This window comes from Zasmidium cellare, assembly GCF_010093935.1.
Source record: "Zasmidium cellare ATCC 36951 unplaced genomic scaffold M409scaffold_32, whole genome shotgun sequence".
Lineage (NCBI taxonomy): Eukaryota > Fungi > Ascomycota > Dothideomycetes > Mycosphaerellales > Mycosphaerellaceae > Zasmidium > Zasmidium cellare.
The window spans coordinates 278,814-299,455 of record NW_022986976.1 but is presented as its reverse complement, the minus strand read 5'-3'; the positions used below and the strand labels follow the sequence as shown (position 1 = coordinate 299,455).

General features: G+C 53.6%; 7 protein-coding genes across 7 annotated transcripts; 1 reads left to right on the top strand and 6 right to left on the bottom strand.

Moving 5' to 3' along the window:
• Positions 1 to 6,743: 6,743 nt before the first annotated feature.
• On the bottom strand, positions 6,744 to 8,790 carry M409DRAFT_57788 (uncharacterized protein; the record flags this gene model as incomplete). The annotated part of the gene is made up of 3 exons (XM_033813728.1): positions 6,744 to 7,751; positions 7,809 to 8,069; positions 8,110 to 8,790. 3 exons carry the CDS (start codon positions 8,788 to 8,790, stop codon positions 6,744 to 6,746), a joined length of 1,950 nt encoding a protein of 649 aa, XP_033664009.1.
• A 684-nt stretch (positions 8,791 to 9,474) lies between these two features.
• On the bottom strand, positions 9,475 to 10,965 carry M409DRAFT_37302 (uncharacterized protein; the record flags this gene model as incomplete). Its single annotated transcript, XM_033810708.1, has 3 exons — positions 9,475 to 10,075; positions 10,140 to 10,389; positions 10,467 to 10,965. Coding segments are annotated over 3 exons (1,350 nt in total), but the record flags the coding sequence as incomplete, so codon positions are not given.
• A 2,076-nt stretch (positions 10,966 to 13,041) lies between these two features.
• On the bottom strand, positions 13,042 to 14,175 carry M409DRAFT_68738 (uncharacterized protein; the record flags this gene model as incomplete). The annotated part of the gene is made up of 2 exons (XM_033817971.1): positions 13,042 to 13,537; positions 13,580 to 14,175. The coding sequence occupies 2 exons, from the start codon at positions 14,173 to 14,175 to the stop codon at positions 13,042 to 13,044; spliced, it is 1,092 nt and encodes a 363-aa protein (XP_033664007.1).
• A 1,284-nt stretch (positions 14,176 to 15,459) lies between these two features.
• Positions 15,460 to 16,140, bottom strand: M409DRAFT_57786 (uncharacterized protein; the record flags this gene model as incomplete). The annotated part of the gene is made up of 1 exon (XM_033813727.1): positions 15,460 to 16,140. One exon carries the CDS (start codon positions 16,138 to 16,140, stop codon positions 15,460 to 15,462), a length of 681 nt encoding a protein of 226 aa, XP_033664006.1.
• Positions 16,141 to 16,399: 259 nt separating this feature from the next.
• On the top strand, positions 16,400 to 17,644 carry M409DRAFT_68737 (uncharacterized protein; the record flags this gene model as incomplete). The annotated part of the gene is made up of 1 exon (XM_033817970.1): positions 16,400 to 17,644. One exon carries the CDS (start codon positions 16,400 to 16,402, stop codon positions 17,642 to 17,644), a length of 1,245 nt encoding a protein of 414 aa, XP_033664005.1.
• A 1,166-nt stretch (positions 17,645 to 18,810) lies between these two features.
• M409DRAFT_37306 (uncharacterized protein) lies at positions 18,811 to 19,593 on the bottom strand (the record flags this gene model as incomplete). Its single annotated transcript, XM_033810709.1, has 1 exon — positions 18,811 to 19,593. A coding segment is annotated over one exon (783 nt), but the record flags the coding sequence as incomplete, so codon positions are not given.
• Positions 19,594 to 19,844: 251 nt separating this feature from the next.
• M409DRAFT_26560 (uncharacterized protein) lies at positions 19,845 to 20,541 on the bottom strand (the record flags this gene model as incomplete). Its single annotated transcript, XM_033808165.1, has 6 exons — positions 19,845 to 19,931; positions 19,986 to 20,112; positions 20,175 to 20,191; positions 20,274 to 20,305; positions 20,365 to 20,415; positions 20,505 to 20,541. The coding sequence occupies 6 exons, from the start codon at positions 20,539 to 20,541 to the stop codon at positions 19,845 to 19,847; spliced, it is 351 nt and encodes a 116-aa protein (XP_033664003.1).
• Positions 20,542 to 20,642: the final 101 nt, after the last annotated feature.

Below are 20,642 nucleotides of genomic sequence, written 5' to 3'. Positions count from 1 at the left end.
ACTCCAAGAGGAGGTTTTTTTGCAGCTGCGCGCACGTTGGACGCGGCTAGCACGGAGAGTTCGAGAGCTGCTGCTGCAGGTGTTGCCGTCATGTGGCGATCTTCCCCGCCGCCGCCAGGCACATGAACGCAGGGATCCGGCGCAGGTCGTGCAATCTTCCACCACCGATTCACGGCGACTGGCAGCAGATGCATAGATTGCTGCTCGAAATGGGTCCCTTGTCCAATTAATTGCCCATGCATTCTGCGCGGCACGATGGGGCCTCGTGATGCGCAAGACGTGGACGCGAGCCGCTACTCAGCAATTCATGGCGATCGGCCTCTTCGCAGCTGCTTCCGGACTCATTCGCAACGGCAGGCGAGCAATCGTCCAGATGAGCACGCGGAAACGTACGCCGCACCGGACACTCGGCTGTGCCTGACGATATCCGGGCAGATGCATTTGTCGAGCCAAGTCTCTGGTCTTGGAGGACATGTGCGACGTGATGGAACACAGTGATGGAGGTGTGAAAGAGGTCGCAATAAACTTTCCCCTCATGTTCCTGTCCCGGTCGGCCCGACTCTGCTCCACATTCTCAGACGCGCTAGTGGATCAACTCTCAACCGCATTTCACACCTCACTCCTCGTCTCCTCTACCTTACTATTATCAATCGAATCTCACAGCTACATTGAAGAGGTGCGCTCGTATTTGGTCCATGGCACTGTACGGCTTAATCAGGCTCGAGGATTGGACCGAGGAATGGCGCTGTCAAGAACGCAAGATCGCACGCCGAGATCACAGATATGTGCATTGGCAAGATCAAATGAGGCTTGGCGCTCTCCGGGCCAATGTGCCGTGTCGATGAAAGGGTGGCTACTCGCCTGTACCATGCAGACGTTCTGGCTCCTTCACGAATAGTGGAGACCACTACCTTGCTCGTCTCGTTCGTGTCCGTTTCCATATATCTACTGTATCAAGGCGCCGAGTCAATTCCTGCCACAGGTTACATGCAGCTTTACTGGTTCCTTTTAATGGATAGTATGATGGTTAAAGTCATTGACGGCATCTTATTACACACCTCCGTGGCAACATGTGAAAAGACGCTAAGAAGTCGCTTATACCCTTTCTCGCCTTACCTGCCGTGTTCAGCGTCAGCATGACGCCAGTGAATAAACAGCACCTTGACGCGTCTTTCACAACAGACGACAAACAATTCCCGAACGCCATCGACTTCCATCACATGCAATCGAAAGTGCGACGATGACAGTGACCCTGAGATTCCGCGACCATGGCTAGCAGGGATGTCTTTCGCGTTCGGCTGAACTGCCTGGACAACTACCAAAACGCACCTTCCACACTGGACGCGCCCATTTGGGGTCCGTCCGCATTGTCGTCCACACAGCGCAACAGTCTCCCTCAAGTTCCTGTGATTAGAGTCTTTGGTGCAACGGAGACTGGACAGAAAGTGTGCGCTCACATCCATGGTGCCTTTCCGTACCTTTATGTACCTTACCAAGAGTCCACCGAGAAGAGCCATGTGGATACATACGTCTCGACTTTTCGCCATTCCATCGACCATGCACTGGCTCTTTCGTACAGGCGGAATCCATACGAGAATCCTCGAAATGCTGCTTTCGTCGCGCACATCAGTCTGGTCAAAGGCGTGCCCTTGTTTGGGTACAATGTTGGGTACAAGTACTACCTGAAAATTTACCTCCTGAACCCGCAACACATGACTCGATTTGCGGATCTTCTTCAACAAGGCGCTATCCTCAAGCAAGTCTTCCAACCGTACGAAGCCCACATGCAGTACCTGCTGCAATGGATGTGCGACTTCAACTTGTACGGCTGCTCGTATGTTGAGACGGACAAGCCACACTTTCGAGGCCCGGTCCCGTCATGGGAAGATCTGGATGATCCTGCACATTTGTGGCATGACCGATCCATTTCTCAAGATCAAATGCTGGATGCTGAGAAGTTCCCACGCCAGAGTCATTGCCAACTGGAGCTTGACATCCGCGTAGAGGATATTCTGAACAGACACTCGATCCAGGCTAGACCCTTGCATCATTCCTTTATCGAACGATTAGCGAGTCTTGAGAACCTACCTCCTGAAGAAAAGCTTGTGCATTCGATGGCTGGTCTATGGAAAGATGAGACCCGCAGACGGAAGATACGAATGGGCCTGACAGACCCTTCTTCGTCTCCTTTCCCTCCGGAAGTCCTTGTCAGCATGTCTGCTGATCCCAGGAATGATAGCAAGGGCGGTTGGATTCATGAGGAAGAGTTTCGAGAGACTGTGCAGAAGCTACTGGAGCAGGAAAGGCGGGCTCGAGGCGACCATAGCCTCTCTTTCGAAAGCTTCAGCAGCCAAGGCAAGGAGAACGATGACGTACAGACTGTCTTTGAGAGCGTGCAGGAGCTCTTCCACGGTGTTCTCGAACAAAAGTGGATAGCAAACAGGGCGAATGACGATGAAGCCATTGACGTACAGTTTGATGAGGCTGCCTCTGGCGCCGGAGATCGACCCAAGGACACCGCCAGTGCGCCTGTTGTGGATATGAGCACAATCGCTGAAATAGCGGACGAAGACTACTATGGAAGCGATGAAGAGACTGCCCGGGATATTGCCATGACACAACGACAGAAGCTCAAGCATGCCGGCGTCGAGGAGGGCATGGGTGAGGCGAAAGTCAATGGGCAATTGGACGACGTCGAAGCCGCAGCCGAATCGATTGATGAAGTTCAGATCCCTGGCTCCACGGTGGAGCAACATCAAACCGACTCGCTAAAACGTGGTCCTCCAAACGGATCGCATGCGCCTTTCAAAAAGCTCAAGTTTGACGATGCTGGTACTTCTACAAAGCTGGGCAAGTTTCGAGTCAGGGATATCAAACCTCCGAGTCGTACCAATGCAGTGCGACCGGATACGTCAAACGCATTCGAGCCGCCACCAGCAGCACAAACGCGGAAATCTGTATCATTTGGCATCAACCCGCCGCATATGCCGCCATCTGCACAACCTCCATCGTCACAGCGTTCTTCGCAAGGGTCACAAGTCGCTAAGATCGACTTTCCATCTGTGAAGAACCCACACGATGCGGAGACGCCTCTGCGCCTCAGCCAGCGAGATGACTTGGCACATCTACCTCACCGAAGTTCGCAGACCAGCCAGAAAGATATTTCATCTGCCTCCTTCCATAGCTCAAGAGAGTCGCAATCGACATTGAAATCGCCCATCAAGGTTCAGCCAACAATCAGCTCGAAAGTTGCCGGCTCCTATGCCGACGCCTTTCAGCTGCCCTCCGATACTGATGTCTTTGTCTTTGGCGCGATGCCACCTTCATTCGAAGAAGTGGAGAGAACGGTCGAGCCTTCAGTAATCTATCAAGATGCCTACTACAGCGATGAGAAAGATGTGCCTGAGCGAGTACGAGAATATGCTGGCCAAGAGTTCAGGCTTGAGAGTACAACGCTTCCTTTCTTGCAAGTCTTCGACAAGGATGGTAGCGTCTTCAAAACCAAGCCACTGGAAAAAACTGCCGTGGAATTGGCAGAACAACGAAAGCGGCGACAATGTACTATAAAACAGTGGGAGATCATGAAGCCACCGCCTTCTTGGGATGATGTCAAACAATGGCTGAATGACGAACGGCCGCCAGAGAAGGATGACCTTGAAGACCTGGAGGTCGATGGCCCGCCAGCAGCCTCTCAGATCAAGCGGAAGAATCGACCACCTCCCGAGCTGTCCCAGATTGAGGGCCCAACACAAAAAAACAAGCATGGCTTCAAGTACTCGCAAAAGAAAGCGAGCACCAGTGTTCAGCATGAGACTGGCTACATGAGCACCATGAGTCTCGAGCTGCATGTTAATAGTCGTGGTGAACTCGCGCCCGACCCTGAGCGGGACGAAGTGGCATTTGTCGTTTGGATCATTGTCGATGACCAGATGGAAGAGACTTCCAAATTGGGTATTGTTCTCTTGAACAAGGACGACGACGAAGACTTGGTCGAAAGAATTCGTCATCTCGTGGGCAACAATGTCCAAATCGACCCAGAAGACAATGAACTTGACATTATCAATCGCATGGTTGACACGGTACGACTTTACGACCCGGACATCTTAACTGGATATGAGGTTCACAACAACAGTTGGGGATACTTGATCGAACGAGCACGACTTCAGTATGAGTTCAATCTCCCGGACGAGTTCTCCAGGATGAAATCGCAATCACATGGACGATTTGGCAAAGATGCAGATCGTTGGGGCTTTACTCATACTTCGACAGTCCGCATCACTGGCAGACACACCATCAATATCTGGCGTGCCATGCGCTCTGAACTGAACTTGCTTCAATACACTATGGAGAACGTCGTCTTCCATCTACTGCATCGACGTGTCCCGCACTACTCATTCCAGACATTGACAACCTGGTACAACAGCGGGAAGCCACGAGATCTGGCCAAGGTTTTGGATTATTTCGTTACCCGCACCAAGCTTGATCTGGAGATCCTTGATGCCAACGAACTTGTTCCTAGAACCTCCGAACAGGCTCGACTGCTTGGTGTGGACTTCTTCTCGGTCTTCAGCCGAGGCTCACAGTTCAAAGTCGAATCGCTCATGTTTCGTATCGCGAAGCCTGAATCTTTCGTTCTGGTGTCTCCAAGTAGGCGACAAGTCGGAGCTCAGAATGCACTCGAGTGTTTGCCACTGGTTATGGAGCCGCAGTCGGCATTCTACAACAGCCCATTGCTCGTCCTCGACTTTCAAAGCTTGTATCCAAGTGTCATGATTGCCTACAACTATTGCTACTCGACTTGCCTTGGACGGATCACGGAATGGCGAGGCACGAACAAGCTGGGCTTCGCGGACTTCAAGCGCTCACCGGGGCTTCTAGAACTTGTCAAGGACAAGCTGAACATCTCACCGAACGGCATGATGTATGTCAAGCCGGAGATGCGCAAGAGTCTTCTGGCGAAGATGCTGGGCGAGATCCTTGAGACTCGAGTCATGGTCAAGAGTGGCATGAAGGTGGATAAGGATGACAAGACGTTGCAGCAGCTCTTGAACAACAGGCAACTGGCACTGAAGCTAATCGCCAACGTTACTTATGGCTATACTTCAGCATCGTTTTCTGGTCGAATGCCCTGTTCGGAGATCGCAGACAGCATCGTGCAGACAGGCCGCGAGACACTGGAAAAGGCCATTGCGTTGATACATTCTGTCGAACGATGGGGTGCTGAAGTGGTATATGGCGACACGGACAGCTTGTTCGTCTACCTCAAGGGCAGGACGAGAGACGACGCCTTCAAGATCGGCGACGAGATCGCGAAGGCAGTCACGGACATGAACCCAAGACCAGTCAAGCTCAAGTTCGAAAAGGTCTACCATCCTTGTGTTCTACTGGCCAAGAAGCGCTATGTCGGGTTCAAGTACGAAAGTCCCAAGCAGACTGAGCCAGAGTTCGACGCCAAGGGTATCGAGACAGTGCGACGAGATGGCACTCCCGCCGAGCAGAAGATCGAAGAGAAGGCACTCAAACTTCTGTTCCGCGCTTCTGACCTGAGCGAAGTCAAAAAGTATTTCCAAGCACAATGCACCAAGATCATGGCTGGCAGGGTCAGCGTGCAGGACTTCTGCTTTGCCAAAGAAGTCAAGCTCGGCACTTACGCCGACAAAGGACCCCCGCCACCGGGTGCTCTCATCGCTACGAGGAGGATGCTTCGTGACCCTCGCACAGAGCCACAATATGGCGAACGCATCCCGTACGTCGTCATAGCCGGCGCGCCTGGTGCCCGCCTCTGGGAACGCTGCGTCGAACCAGAACGTCTCATCAACGACGAACACGCCGAGCTCGACGCCGAATACTACATCAGCAAGAACCTCATCCCACCGCTCGAGCGAATCTTCAATCTCGTCGGCGCGAACGTCCGACAATGGTACGACGAAATGCCCAAAGTCCAACGCATCCGCATTCTCGGCGGACCTCGCGACGGGGACGTCAACGCCAAGTCCAAGAAGACCATGGAGAGCTACATGGGCAGCTCGCTGTGCCTCGTCTGCCGCACTAAACTCGCCCCCGTCTCCTCCAACAACCCCCCTGAATCCGAACTGCCCCTGTGCCACGACTGCCGATACAAGAAAACCCCGCAGACACTGCTCGCTCTGCGCGAGAAAGTGAAGAAGGCGGAGAAGAAAGTGGTGGATATGCAGGATTTGTGTAGGAGTTGTGCGAATTTGGCTTTTGATGATGAGGTGAGGTGTGACAGTCGGGATTGTCCGGTGTTTTATAGTCGGAAGAAGGCGGTTACGTTGGCGGGGGTCGTGAGGGGTGGGGTAGGGAGTGTGTTGGAGAAGTTGGAGGGGGAGGAGGGTGGGAGTGAGAGGTTTGAGTGGTAGTCAAGACCACGGGATGGACAAACAGACGAACGCAATGCAACATGCCTCGTGACCAACAACGCCTTTCTTGCAACACCACATGAAATTGCCCGACAACATGGATCGCCTGCAGCATCCATCCACCGAAAAGCTCACCACACTGCTTCGTTTACCTAGCCTTCAACATCACAAGAAAGGTGTCTGGCCCCTGAATGAGAGAACTACTTTCGAAACGGCGTACGAATGGCTCCGTACCAACGGAGCATTTGTCACTTACGTACATCCATGAATCGGAGAGTCAGGGAGAGCCAAAAGAAAAGCCCGTCGTACGATCATCCCACGACCCAGCTAGCAAGCCGGACACATAAGAACTCGAACCCATCATCACAGAGAATGCAAGACTCTCAGCGTGGCATTCAGCAGCGTCTTCGCCACGCCCCAAACAGACATGCGACCCAAAACCTCCACCGTCTGCCGCAGGACGAGTTCCGGCCCATCATGCGCAGTCAGGTCCGGCACACCGTGCATTCGGGGCGTGCGGCGCCGGCTGCCATGCTCAAGCCATTCGCGCAGGTTCGAGGATTCCGGGTCGTCGTCTTCTCCGAACCAGTCGATATGGCAAGGGGGTTTGTTGGGCCGCGCTGGGCCATGAGCGACGGCCGTCTCCTGCTGGCGCATCAGAGTCGCCATGACCCAGACCGCCATTCCGGCGTGGAAGGTATTGTACGGCTCCTGCGGGTGGTTCGAGGGGTGCAGGCGGATGATGCTCAGCAGGCGGGCGTTGGCGACTTGGAAGGCGCGGGTGGCCTGGGGTCGGCGACGGATGAAGCTCAGGATATGGGTCCGCGCGGCTTCGGCCTGGGGGTGTTTGCGCCAGATTAGGTGCAGATAGTCCCACATGTCTTCGCCGGCGATGATGTGTGTTAGTTGGCAGATGCATAGTTGGTGGATGCAGGTGGCGAATTTGGAGGGCGCCATGGTGATGGAGACACTGAGGCGTCGGGAATGCGCGAGCCGGTCGACGAGATGGAGGAGATCGTCTTCGCCTTGTTGGACGGGAAGATACGACGCGAGGTGCTTGGCGCCAGGCTGTGTGGTCATTTCTTTGTGCGTCCACATCATCCTTGCAAGGGTGTGAAGAAGCAGGCTCGTCTGAAAGTCCTGCTCCAACGAAGCTATGGTCTCGTCAGCGTTTCCGAGCAAACCATCGAGGCAAGTCCCAAAGTCCCATTCGCGGAGGGCACCATCTTTTCCGTGTCGCAGGATAGCAGCCCAGGCTTCGGCAGTTTCGGCCTCCCATAGGGATGTACGACTCGGCAGCTCCATCTTGATCTCGTTCAAGGAGATGAACGGACGATCATCTCGCATGGTAGCACTCGCGGCGTCGTGGTCCTGCTGACTGGATCAGAGAGACGCCTTGTCTTCACGTCAACATGCTAAGAAACATACGTATACCGCCCACGCGAGGCGTTTCAGGCTCTCAGCGCGGAGCCACGTCCTCCATCGAAGATCCAGACTAGCACCCGGCGGGCATTCGCCATTTTGACGGGCGAATAAGCCTGCACATCGGGCGTTGTTGATGAGGCAACTGCGGTCCCTTTCTGCAATTTCGTAGAAACGCTTGCTGCCGCATGAGAATCCGTGGATGGCGTGGAGAAGCTGTGCGGTGATGTAGGTTCCAGTACGGACTTGACGGGGGTCACGCTCTGCCTGCGAAAGGATCAGTACATCCCCCCAATGATGTTCGGACCCTGGACAAGAACCAACGATGCACAGCAGTAGCCAGTGGTAACAGATCGATATTGGTAGCCTGCATAGAAGTTCGATCGTCAAGCATTGGATAGATGAGCACTTGCTTTGCCAGTGGTGGCGTGAGACAACGATCTCGGGCAAGGATGGAAAGAGCAGCAGCAAGGCCCCCGCCAGCACTATCCCCGTACACCTGTATGCGACTTTGATCGACTCCAAGCCGCTCTGAATTGTGATGGAGCCACAACAGCGCCGTCCAACAATCTTCCAAAGGCGTAGGGAAAGGATTTTCAGGGGCGAGGCGATAATTGACGCTGAGCATCAGGATCTGACTCCTCGCGACAAGGTCGCTGACAATTGCACGGTACGCGTAAACGTCGTATGTGATTAGGCCGCCTCCATGGATGTGTAGGACTGCCGAGCTGTGGGGATCGGACGCGCGATCCAGAGGTTCATACCATATCATTTCCAAGTCGAAGCCATCGATTGTCTTTGTTGTGCATGATTGAGCTTCAACTTGCTTGCTGGAGGGCATGGCTTGGAGTCGAAGTCGCATTGGTTCTGTGTTGACTCTCAGCGATGCAACGTCTTGTGGCTGAGATAAGGCAATCTCATCCCGTGCCTTGTGTAGCAGAGCCATACTCTGTCTGAGCTCAGGATCGTATTTTTCGAGCACGTTCATCGTTGCAGGCAGCGTACGAGCGACGTACCGACCAAAAGCGAATAGAAAACGAAGATGTAGCAGCTCTAGAACATCAGCCGCACTGTGAAATGTCGGACACTCTTCCATTCTCATTGTCATTCGGCAGAATACCTGGCACGGAGTTCCGGGCGGCTCGATTCGTGCTTCTCCGTCTCCCCCGATCGACTTCGAGATGCATGGTCATCTCCTGGGCAAGCATGTCAAGATGCCCCTGGGTTCTGAACTCTGGACCAGACCAAGATTACTTCAAGGCCCACACGGTGGTCTTGTCAAGTAAAAAAAGACGGCTGTCAAGGACAAGGTGACGGTATAATCGTGTCCATTGAGACTTCCGCGGAGCAAATGCTCTAGTGCCTCCATCCTTTTCCGCGTGTATCTATGCGTAGCAAAATTCTTGACGACGAGTTTGAAATTGTTTCCATAGGGAAGTATTTATATGACGTGAACAGGATCATAAGTACACACTCCGACTTTTAATGAGTTTTTCCTCCAATCGAACGTACAACATAATTGGTGGCGTTCCGAGACACTCTTAAGTCCTTGAATCAAGGATTTGAATATATAACATCCTGCTTGCCCGGTACTAACTCCACATCAACGTGTTGGACTTGGCCGCTGGTGACATAGGCACTGAAGGCTCGAGCAGGTACATTCTAAATCTTGTCAGGAAATCCCGGTCAAAGCAGAAGAGATGTCAAGTGTAAGAGAGGGCATAGTACTCACGTTCATGAACATCTCGTCAATTTCCTCCAAAGAACGATCCTTCAGCTCTGGCACATAGAAGAATGTCCACACAAAAATCAGGACCTCCAGACCTCCAAAGATGAAGCCAATCTTGGTGCCAAGGTTTGCATATTGGGTGTCTATCAGGTATGGAATACTGCAGACGATTAGGATATCGCTTGTCCAGGCGACGATCGTGCCGATGGCCATTGTGCGCGAGCGAAGCGTTGTTGACGGTAGTTCCCCAAGCGATATACCCGTAAGTGGGCCCCAAGAGGCTCCGTAGGCGTAGATGTAGATGCACGTGAAAGCGGCGAGAGATTGCGCTGCTGCTTTACCAGGCGCCGCGACACCAACGATGGCGATGATTAACATCGATATGCCACAGGCAATGGACCCGGCGAGAAGGATCTTGCGTCGTCCCACGTAGCCAACAAGAACCACCGATGAGATGGATCCAGCAATGCCGCAAACACCGGTAACAATGGTAATTGTGAAAGCATTCTGGATACCGGAAAGTTGAAAGAAGTATGTGCCGTAGCTGCAGATCGCCTCGCAGTCAGCCCTCGTGTACAGTGCAAGTCGGATGCGTCGATAGTCGTTACCTCGAAATGAAGGCGATCCCAGACCACGCTTGACTCAAAGTCATTCCGATGGTAAGCAGTGTCCGTCGACGATCGGTCCCGCGAAAACAATCGGCAAAGGAGGTAGACGTTCGTAACGACCGCTCGATTTCGATGAAAGCCACGACCTCCGCATGCTCAGCTTCCAACTCTTCTTCGGTATATGTTGAGCCTCGTAAGCGGCGCAGGGCAGACATTGCCTTTTCATCTCTTCCGCGTGAGGCGTGCCACCCTGCAAGAAGCTGTCAATACTGGACCATCGGCCAAGCGATCGCGCCCTGATTCGAACAGAAAGTGGGAAGTGCTTACTGGGTGTGTCCGGCATGAACACCAAGGCGATCAGGAGCGAGAGAGGGGCAATCAATTCGACCAGCAATGGGATTCGGTAAGCCCATCGGTTGTCCATGGCATGCGTTCCCTGGTTGATACACTGTGCTATGAACTGGGCCACGTTTGTCACGCCTTGGTACATTACCACGACCATGCCACGCAAGGCAGCAGGAGTCACCTCGGTCCAATATGCAACTGCGAAGTTATATGCGAAACCAATGGCCAGACCCGAAATACATCGACCTAGCACGACTTGGTACCAGTGAGTCGCTCCAGCCTGGACAGAGGGGCCAATGAGTGCCGTGATGGCAGCCAAGACGAGGCCAGCACGTCGACCGAATCGTGAGCCAAACGGTCCCGAGATCCATGCCGCAACACAGGCCAATGCAAGTGGTGTGCCAGTTAAGAGTGTTTGGCTGTCTGCAGTAATGATGTATGCGCCGGCGTCCGGGCTATATGTGCCAAAGTCACGAACAAAGCTAGCAGGATGGCCGGTCAATGGTGAAGCCTGAACAAGCTTGGTCAATGTTTTCTGTACCTTTGCATGGCGAGGAACCCAGTGGTCCCTCCATAGTCAAATCCAAATCTGTGTGGAAAGAACGACATGGTCAGCCAGTCTCATAAGTGAGTAATTCTTGGGTCCCATTACATTACCGGCGCGAGACATATCACGAAGCAGTAGAGCAAGACACGCTTATGACTGTGGGTCTGCGGGCTCATGGTCTTTCGAAAAGTTTTGAGTTGCGTTTTGCAGAGAAAGTGATGCACGTTCAAGCATCATATATTCTCTACTTGATGTAGTTGGGACTGGCCGAGTTCGGCACGCGGAATTCCGAGAGAAGCTGCCCCATAAGCCCCTGCGAAACGTACGCTAGTAGTTTGACCATGTAAATGAAGACGACTGAATTCCCGCACTGGCTACCAGTCTTTGATGAGCTTTCCAAAGACGTCAAGCTCTGCAAGACCGCAGTCCTCTTTGCAGCATGTCTCTGCCTCTCTCAAACCTCAGTCTTGTTCCCGTCACGCCAATTGAACACCTCCATAACACCCGTCAAGACAACAGCACCCCCCTGAACAAGCGGATTCAGAACTGCAGCTCTCCATCCATCCATCGCAGCGCTCTGCAGAACACGGAACGGAATTGGAGTACCGAACATGGACTGAACCGCAGCCGGCAGCCAGCCTGATGATCGAATTAGCTCACTAGAACATAATCCGCCATCCACACGCCAGCCTTGTAGACTCGATGGTCATCATTGCGAACTTTTTTACGTTGGAACCCTTCCTGAAGTCGACGAGGTGCCGTCGGAGGAGCAGCTTCCGAGTTTCGTTCCCACTCTGTTCAATGCGAGCACGCAAAGAATACAGCGGAGTTGAGCAAGACTCATGTTGTCGATTCAGATGATATTCTGCATAGGAGGATACATGAGGCGAGGTTGAATTGGAACGTATTGCGCAGAGGAAGAAAAAAAGGCGGTATGTTTCAGTGGAAGGACGTGCGTCAAAGTTTGCTTGGCAATCATGTGAAAGCTTTCCTGTTCTGCACTTTTGAACTGCATTCAGCTAAACTGACGCTAGCAGCTAGTTTCCCAGTAACACACACTCTCTTGTTGCGGACAGTCGCATGCCTTCACTCGGTCCTTCTCCACCAAACTCAGAAGCCCAAACGGGAACAAAAGTGCCAAAGGTCTTGCAACAGGCTCCGCAACAGGGCAGTGACTAAGCATGTTTGGATTAGAAAAGACCTGGAAGTATAGTACGTGGGAGTACTTACAAGCCAAGGCACCATAGAACCCGAAACCCATGCGCATAGGCACAATCATGATGAGCGCGTCCGGGACAACAGCAACGAGCAAGCAGACGGTCTGGAACGCGATGGAGCCGGGGTATGTGCTGAGGTATTCCATGGTGTTTGGAGTTGGCGAGGTACACTGGATATCCTGGAGGCTTAAGATGAGGTGTCCGAGGGTTGCTTTGGAGGCTTCGCAGATGTTGGTGGCGAAGTCGGAGGTTGCGTTCATCTTCGAAGTCGTCGTGGTTTGGTTGGTGATTTTGATGAGTAGAGAGACTGCAAGAGACTGGAGGGGATGAGGGGTTTTAAACAAGTGTTCACGCCACGAGATGGTTCCGCGTGCTTGCTTGCTTGCTTGACAATGGCAGAAACTTCCAAGCATGAAATTGCAGCCATGGACGAATTCTGTTCGATCTCCTATCTTCTAGAATTTGGGCCACGCATACTTTACTTTGCTCTATAAGGTACTTGGAGTGTGAGACATCAATTTTGAGCCTGTAAAGACCGCCCCTAGTACCTCTTGGCAGTAGTGTGAAGGGCTCCAATGTACGGTTGGGGTGCTGCGGCGATCAGAGGTAGATTTGACATTGAGGCTTGAGTTGCTGCTCAAGGCTCGATAAGATCGAAGTTTTCAAGTTTAGACGCTCAACGCTAGCGCGAAAAAATCCCACATGGCTATTCTTGGCAAGCATGTGACGCACGGAAAGAACTTCTGTTTCCGAGACACAACAATCAATCCGCCAGCAGTACTCCACATCCCCTTCAAATTCTTCTAAATAACTCCCTCCCATCCCCTCCCCCAACCCCGGACCCCTCAACCCTCAAACAAGCCTTCCCAAAACCGTCCCCCTTCAACATCCCCACAAACCCCTCTGCACCCCTTTCAATCCCAGTCACCTCACTTACCACAGCCTTAATCTTCCCCTCCCCAATCCAAAACCCCATATCCCTCTCAAAGTCCTCCTCATACTTCGGTCCGAAATCCCTCATCCCCACCTGGAAGCCCCTCATCGTCAGCCCCTGACTGAAGAGCCGGAAGAGGTTCTTGACGCCGTACGAGCTTTGACTGGTGTCCGTGGAGGACGTGGAGTCGTATTGGCTGAGCATGCCGCATACGATGATTCGGCCATGTTTCCGCATGCACGCCAGTGCGTCCTCGAGGGTCTGGCCGCCGACGTTGTCGAAGTAGATGTCTATCCCTTCTGGCGCGAGGCGTTGTAAAGCCGAGAGTGTCGATTCTTCTTTGTAGTTGAATACGCTGCTGAATGCGAGCTCATGCCGTAGGAGACTGCACTTCTACGCCGAACCTGCGGAGCCGATGACTTTGAGGCCTTGGAGGCGTGCGATTTGTCCGACAATCTGGCCTACGGCGCCTGCGGCGGAGGAAACGAAGATTGTCTCGCCAGGGCGGGGCTTGCCGATTTCGAAGAGCGAGGAGTACGCTGTCAGGCCGGGCATTCCCAGGGGACCGAGGTAGTAAGCTGGGTGGAGCGTGGTGGACGAAGGAAGTGTTTTGACCTTCGCACTCGACGATGCCATGTCGATATCCTCTCTGCTCAGGACGGAATATTCTGCAATCGGCAGACTCGTTCGAATTAGCGTTCCGATGGGATAGTCGTCGCATGACGAGTGGATCACCTCTGCCACTGCTAGGCTACGCAGTGGGCTATTGAGGGTACACGGCTTGCGATAGTGCTTCGTGTCCGGCTCGACGAGCATCAGCCGCATGTAAGGGTCGAGGGAATTGTAAATGTTGCGGACGACGAGTCCATTCTCGGGGATTTTTTCAAGGTCGATTGGACGGTCTTCGATGATCAGGTGCTCGCCAGGTATGGGCATGCCTTTGGGGACGGCTTTGAAGACCAGGCTGATATTCCTTGTCGAGGGCATGATCATGTTGTTTTCAGGAGAGTTTGCCCCAGAATCGTCCTCCTTGCAACTGCAAGTCGCATCTCTTTTGTACGTTGTATCCCTGATATCAATTCGCACCCTGTTTTCCTTCTCATGACGTCTACATTCTTTCCATCGCTGCTGAAAGCTCGACCTACGCACCCAAGCTACCCCTTTGTCGGTGCCCCTAAGCTCAGCAGGCTCTTCAGCTCAGCCCGACAGCGAAGATTGACGCCGAAGCCGGCGAAACCTGACCAGATGTCTTGAATACATAGCGACGCTTTCCCATTGGAAGCAGCAAGTCGAAACTTGGTAAGTCTATGAATTGATTCCAGATCATCTCCGAGACGGAGATTGTGGACAACAACAACCCTGGGCGCAGCCACCTTCCCAATTGCAAGATCATCAGTATTAGGTCAAGACTTCATACATCAATCCGTTCCCAGCCAAACCCACTCACGACCGCCTCTGATTCCAATTGAGCACCCCATCTAAACACATCCCCATCAGCTACAAACACGCACATGCTCCACCTCGAGATCTGAAGGCTCACGGATCGAGCTGCAATACTCAGCCTCGCCACAGCCCTGATAGCAGCCTTTTTCTTTACAGGTATCTGTATGCATGAGCACAAGACGATCCTTCGCATTCTGGGCAGAAAACCTCACGGCGGCTGCAATATGACGCTTTGGGGGACTTCTTCTTGGATGCGAGGCAGCCGGGTTGATTACATTTTGTGAAGTCGATGCTGGAAAGGAGGACGGGCTGTCGAACGACTTCTTTGCCGGTGGAGGATTCGGGCATTTTGTTTAAGATTGGTAGAAATGAGGTGGGACAAGTGTTTGGATGTATAGGAGAGTTGCATAGATGGTGATGTTTCAAGACGCTTCTCATGTGATTGATGACTCTTAGGAGGTTTTGGCTTACCACCCACTGATGGCCACTGGGGTGTCTGATTAGCTGTATCTCCTCTTCCAGATAACATGGTTTGACATGGCGTGATGAACGTGGGTCAAATGTTACTGGAGGAGACCGTTGAGCTCGTAGTCCCTGCATGAAGGCAACATGCGAACACCTTCGTCCCAAATTGAGGGGAAGAGGTCCGCAACAAGTGAATTGTGCTCGGCGGCACGGACCTGGAGCGCATGATTGCCTCAGCACAGGTCCCATTGCGCACAACGTCCTTGCGCTCGTTTGGGCAAGCTGACCACATCGCCGTCTCCTGCATTGCGTCCGTCTATACTTGGAGTGGAGATATCACGGTATCGAAAACCGTCTCGTTCAAGAGCTTCATCGCTTTTCAACATCTTGCTCCACGACCTTCTGCGCCTTCCTCTTCTCGATGTCATCCAGCTCCTTCAACTTCTCCGCAATGGTACTCTGGAAGTCCCAGGTCCCCTTCTCATCCTTTTTCGCCAGCACCCCAGCGACCCACTCCTCCATCTCCTTGTCCGCCTCAGCATCACCGCCATAGAGATCTTGCCCTGTTCCCTTCTTCACGAGTTCCCTCACATCCTCGATATCCGCAATGTCGAAGAACTTCATCACAGCTCCCGTGCCTGCCATGAAGATCGCGCCGACGTTGATGGTGGCTAGGAAGAGGGCTTCGACGGCGTCCAGACCACCTTCGGCTTTGGCTTGATTGTTGGAGGTTGTGAAATGGGGGACCTCTAGCTTAGGGACCGGGGATCCCTTGGTCGTTTTTGAAAGGTGAGGATATAACGCGGTGATGTGTTGTTTTCGAGTCAAGGATCGCCGGGTGATGAAGGCGGAGAGGAATGTAAAGGCCAGACCACCGAAGAGGAGTGCATTCTGGCGGCGAGCGCGATGGGCGGCGTCTATTCGATTTGGTATTATAGGAGCCGGCCGTTTCTCAAGGTCTTCGAGTTCCTTGTGGATCTGCTGCTCTTCCTGCCGACGAGCAGCCCGGACGTCACCGGGAGCGAAGTATCTGTCCCACCACGACGACATCCATGCGGAGGGGCTGCTGGACATTGGAGATATGAAGGAGTGTGATGTATCGTAGATGTGAAGTTCGAGATGGCCTGAGATGGGAAGTCAAGTCGGGCCGACGAATCGGATGGCTTGATTTTCGGAGCGGGTAAGTCGGCCCTCGATTCCCTTTAGCACGACTTCGATGACCGTTGCGCGGGATTGGCCTCAACACTCAACACTGCAATGCTTCGATAACACCACAACCACCACACGACCTCCCTATACACCCCCGACAATGGCCTCCCTACGAGCACCCGCGCGCCGCCTGGTCTCTTCAACTTTCCTCGAAACCAGCAAACCCCTCCTCATCCCGCAGAAACGCTCCTTCGCCACCACGATCGACAACCCACCACCCCCTTCAACCACCAAATCAGAACCCCGACCAGCAACCGCCTTCACAGACCGTCTCAACTCCGGTCCCTCATTCTCAGACTTCGTCTCCGGGAAACCCAAAGACGAACCCCTCTCCAAAGAAGACCTCTACGAACTCCGAACCGTCCAGATAGGCCCCGAGGGCAAGAAACGCACACACACCCGCCTCCCGGAATGGCTCAAGACGCCTATACCTACGAATGACAACTATAAACGCATAAAGAACGATCTCCGCGGTCTGAACCTCCACACCGTCTGCGAGGAGGCCCGATGTCCGAATATCAGCGACTGCTGGGGCGGCTCTAACAAGAGTGCCGCCACGGCGACGATCATGCTCATGGGCGACACCTGCACGCGAGGCTGTAGATTCTGCAGCGTGAAAACTTCCAACAAACCCCCGCCGCTCGATCCCCACGAGCCGGAAAACACCGCCGAAGCGCTGAAGAGATGGGGCTTGGGATACGTCGTCCTCACCAGTGTAGATCGCGATGACTTGGCCGACGGTGGCGCCCGCCACTTCGCGGAGACGATCATGAAGATCAAACAGAAAGCTCCTCAGATCCTTGTCGAGGCCCTGACGGGCGACTACGCGGGCGACATCGAAATGGTCAAACTCGTCGCACAGTCGGAGCTGGACGTCTACGCGCACAACGTCGAGACGACCGAGGAACTCACGCCCATGGTTCGTGATCGACGAGCGAAGTTCAGACAGTCCCTGGCTGTCTTGAAAGCCGCCAAAGAAGCCAAACCCACCCTCATCACAAAAACCTCCATCATGCTCGGCCTCGGCGAGACAGAGGACCAGCTCTACCGCACCTTGAAAGAACTCCGCGCCGTGGACGTCGACGTCGTGACGTTCGGGCAGTATATGCGGCCGACGAAGCGACACATGAAGGTCGAGGAGTACGTGACGCCGGACACGTTCGAGCTGTGGAGGCAGCGGGCGTTGGATATGGGATTCTTGTATGTGGCGAGTGGGCCGTTGGTGAGGAGTAGTTATAAAGCTGGTGAGGCGTTTATTGAGAATGTGTTGAAGAAGAGGGCGAGGCATAATACGCTGCTGAGTGCGGAGAGGGTGGGGGATTTTAAGGATATGAAGAACACATAGATACGAGGGGCTGAGGTGATGTAAATACCCTCCTCCCAGGCACCCCTCTGCACTCGAGGCTGGAAGAGGTCAGAGGGAAAGTGCCACAAGAAGGCCGACGATCGATATACATTTGTACAAAGAACGAGAATCAAAAAGTGCACTTCAACGTGCTTTGCAAGAGAGACACTTAAGTTTCCTCCAGCTCACCTCTACCTTGTGCGAAAGCTCTACCCTTCCCCCGATCTTTCCCCCTTTCTTGAGTTCGTCGCTGGCCGGTCGTGCAGCCGGATAGAGCAGCGATTGACCCCAGCTGGTGCTTGCCAGTCCCACCGAGAGCTCGTCAAGTAGACGCGTCCAGATCAGGGAGATTACGTATCGATGGCATTGGCATTGGCAGTAAGTTGGAGAAGGGGTACTTCATCCCACCCTACAGCGCGGACGCCCTGCTTCTCGAAAAGGAGATCAACACTTTCCAGGTCGTCTCCTCACGTGGCATACGCAAACAGACGTCTCACAGCGCCATTCCCACGACAAAGAATCCCCCAACAGCCATGTGGTCCGAATCAAACCTCGCTGGCTTGTTCTATCCCGGTACAGTGGGGTCCATTGAACTCGCCGCCCAAGCAGGCGATTTACTTACTCCTCCCTTCGGCCCTCTCCACAAACGCCTCCACATCCGCGTCCAAATACGTCGTATAAGGATGCACCAAAGGCGGCGCGCTTTTCTTCCCGATTGTCGCGGTATTTTGATAGCATCGCGCCTGCATCACCGTCGTCGTGTGCACGTATACCGTCTCCTCGTTCTGGAGCAAGTCGGGCGAGTCGTCTGCCGCATAGCGGATGGTGGTCGTGGACGCGAGTACGCGATCGTAGTGTCCGCAGGGCTGCGAGAGGAGGAGCAGAAGGTGGCATGCGGGGATGGAATGATCAGACTGGATGACGCTGTTGAGAGGGATGGCGAGGAGGTCGCTTGAGACTGCTCGCTCGACGGAATGGGACGTCTGTACTGTGGTTTTGTAAGCTGTGCCCGCTTTGAGGCGCAACTCGAGGCCTTGGTTTGTGATGGTGTAGGGGTTTCGAGAGAATCGGTTTTTTAGCATGCGGGGCAATTTTTGGTTGAGGAAGGATGATGGAGAAGTCGCGAGAATGGGCACAGTCCGGAACGGTCGTAAAGGGGTTGGTAGGCCGCTCCAGGCGAAGATGCTTTCGTCATTGCTCGTGCGGATGATCTCCTCTTGGAGACGGTTCCAGGCGCGCGAGCCTTCGCCGTATAACAAGGGCATGTTGATGCCGAAGAGGCCTAAGGCGCAGTACGCCATGTCTTCTTCGCGAGTGGTTGTTCGATTCCGCAACCAGCTCATCTTTTCGGCAGTGCGTCGCGAAGAGATCACGACGTTGTGCTCGAAGACTTCGACCGGGATTGACGTGATTTTCGAAATCACTTTGGTTATATTCCGCTCAAGTAGCCTGCCCAAGGTGGTCATGGTGTTTTCGTATCCGGTTTCGTGACCGCACCATCCCATCGCGATCCAGTTGCTGGTGTAGAAACTGACGCTTTTGGGTGCGACTAGTTCTTGCAACGTCCAGCCACGTGTAAACCACACCGAAGAGCGTAGCTGTTCAAATGTTTCATCCAGGGCGTCATCCACATCTGAGAGATATGCATAGCACTCGATGGCGTTTGCGTACCATTGGTACATCGAGTTAATCGCCTCACTGAGCTCGCTGCTGCTCCTCTTGTCAATGCAGACTGTGTCGATCCAGACATGGTGGACGCCACGCAATCGGGCAACTTTGCGAAAGAGGACGACTTTCCTCCAGCCCAGAGACTCTCTTCTACGTTCCTTGATGTAGTCTTTGAAAGTGATTTCATCGTCAGTCCAGCGGTGGGAGAGAGCGACGTAAGGTGGTATTTGAGAGCCCGTGTACTCTTTGAGCTCGCCCGTGTTCGTGTCAATCAGTCGCATGTTTGAAAAGACAGCGACGAAAGGAAATGAAAATAATCTTGGACGGCTGAAGTGAAGAACGCATTCTTCTACACCTGCAGGTGGCTGAGTCCAGATCGCATGGAGTTCGCAAACTTGACTGCCTCGGCCTGTCTGTCGAAGCCTTCAAGATGTGGACTTACCATCTGAGCAAGACGGTGATGGGAATTGTTGTTGAAAGGTATCTCGAATCCAATGCAATCGCTTGAACGCAAGTATTGTGAAGAAGTGAGCTATGAGGGAGGTGCAGCTGCGGGAGCTTCGGTGCCGCTTCCCGGCCTGGATCCAGGAGGAGGCGGCATGAACAAAGGCATGTATCCCTGCGAAGTCAATTAGAATATTACGGGAGCGGTATGTCAGGTACCTGAACCTACAACACCCAGCGAAAGCACTGACATGCCGATAGACAGATACGCCGGCGAGGCAGAGTTGGCCTTTTGCGCGGGCGTCTCGGACAGCCACTGCTGGATGGCGAAGAGAACAGCCGTCCAGCCGAGCATCCTACGATGGTGAAGTACATTAGCTCCGGGACATCTTCGATGATTGGCGTGCACAGCGCATACTTGTTCCTCGTGAATATCTGCACGTCGGTCAGCAGCCGTGCATAAGAAGGACGACACCCGATCACGTGTTGGCGAGAGGGGATGGGTGGCACAACTTACGGCAGCCATGGGCAAGGTGCTTGTCATTGTGCCTGCATGGTGATTAGAATCGAGGGTGTGTGACGATCGGTCAGACAGTCTGGCAACTGACTCTGGAAGTCTGTGTTTTCCTTGTCCTTGTCAGGATCGGAGTAGGGGACGACTGTGGGTGGGACAAAGGACCTGGTCAGCCGGTGATGCCTCATAGGGTCATGCAACACTCAACGTGATGAGGTGCGGAGCATTCCTTACTCAGGTCGTCGCGGCGCATGTCTTTCTTGGCTGCCATGGTGGTCTGGGAGCGTGGTACGGGAAGGTGGAGTGGTGTGCGGGCGATGTATGTGAGGCAGTCAGGAGATAACCGGCGAGAGATGCACGTGTGGTTTAGCG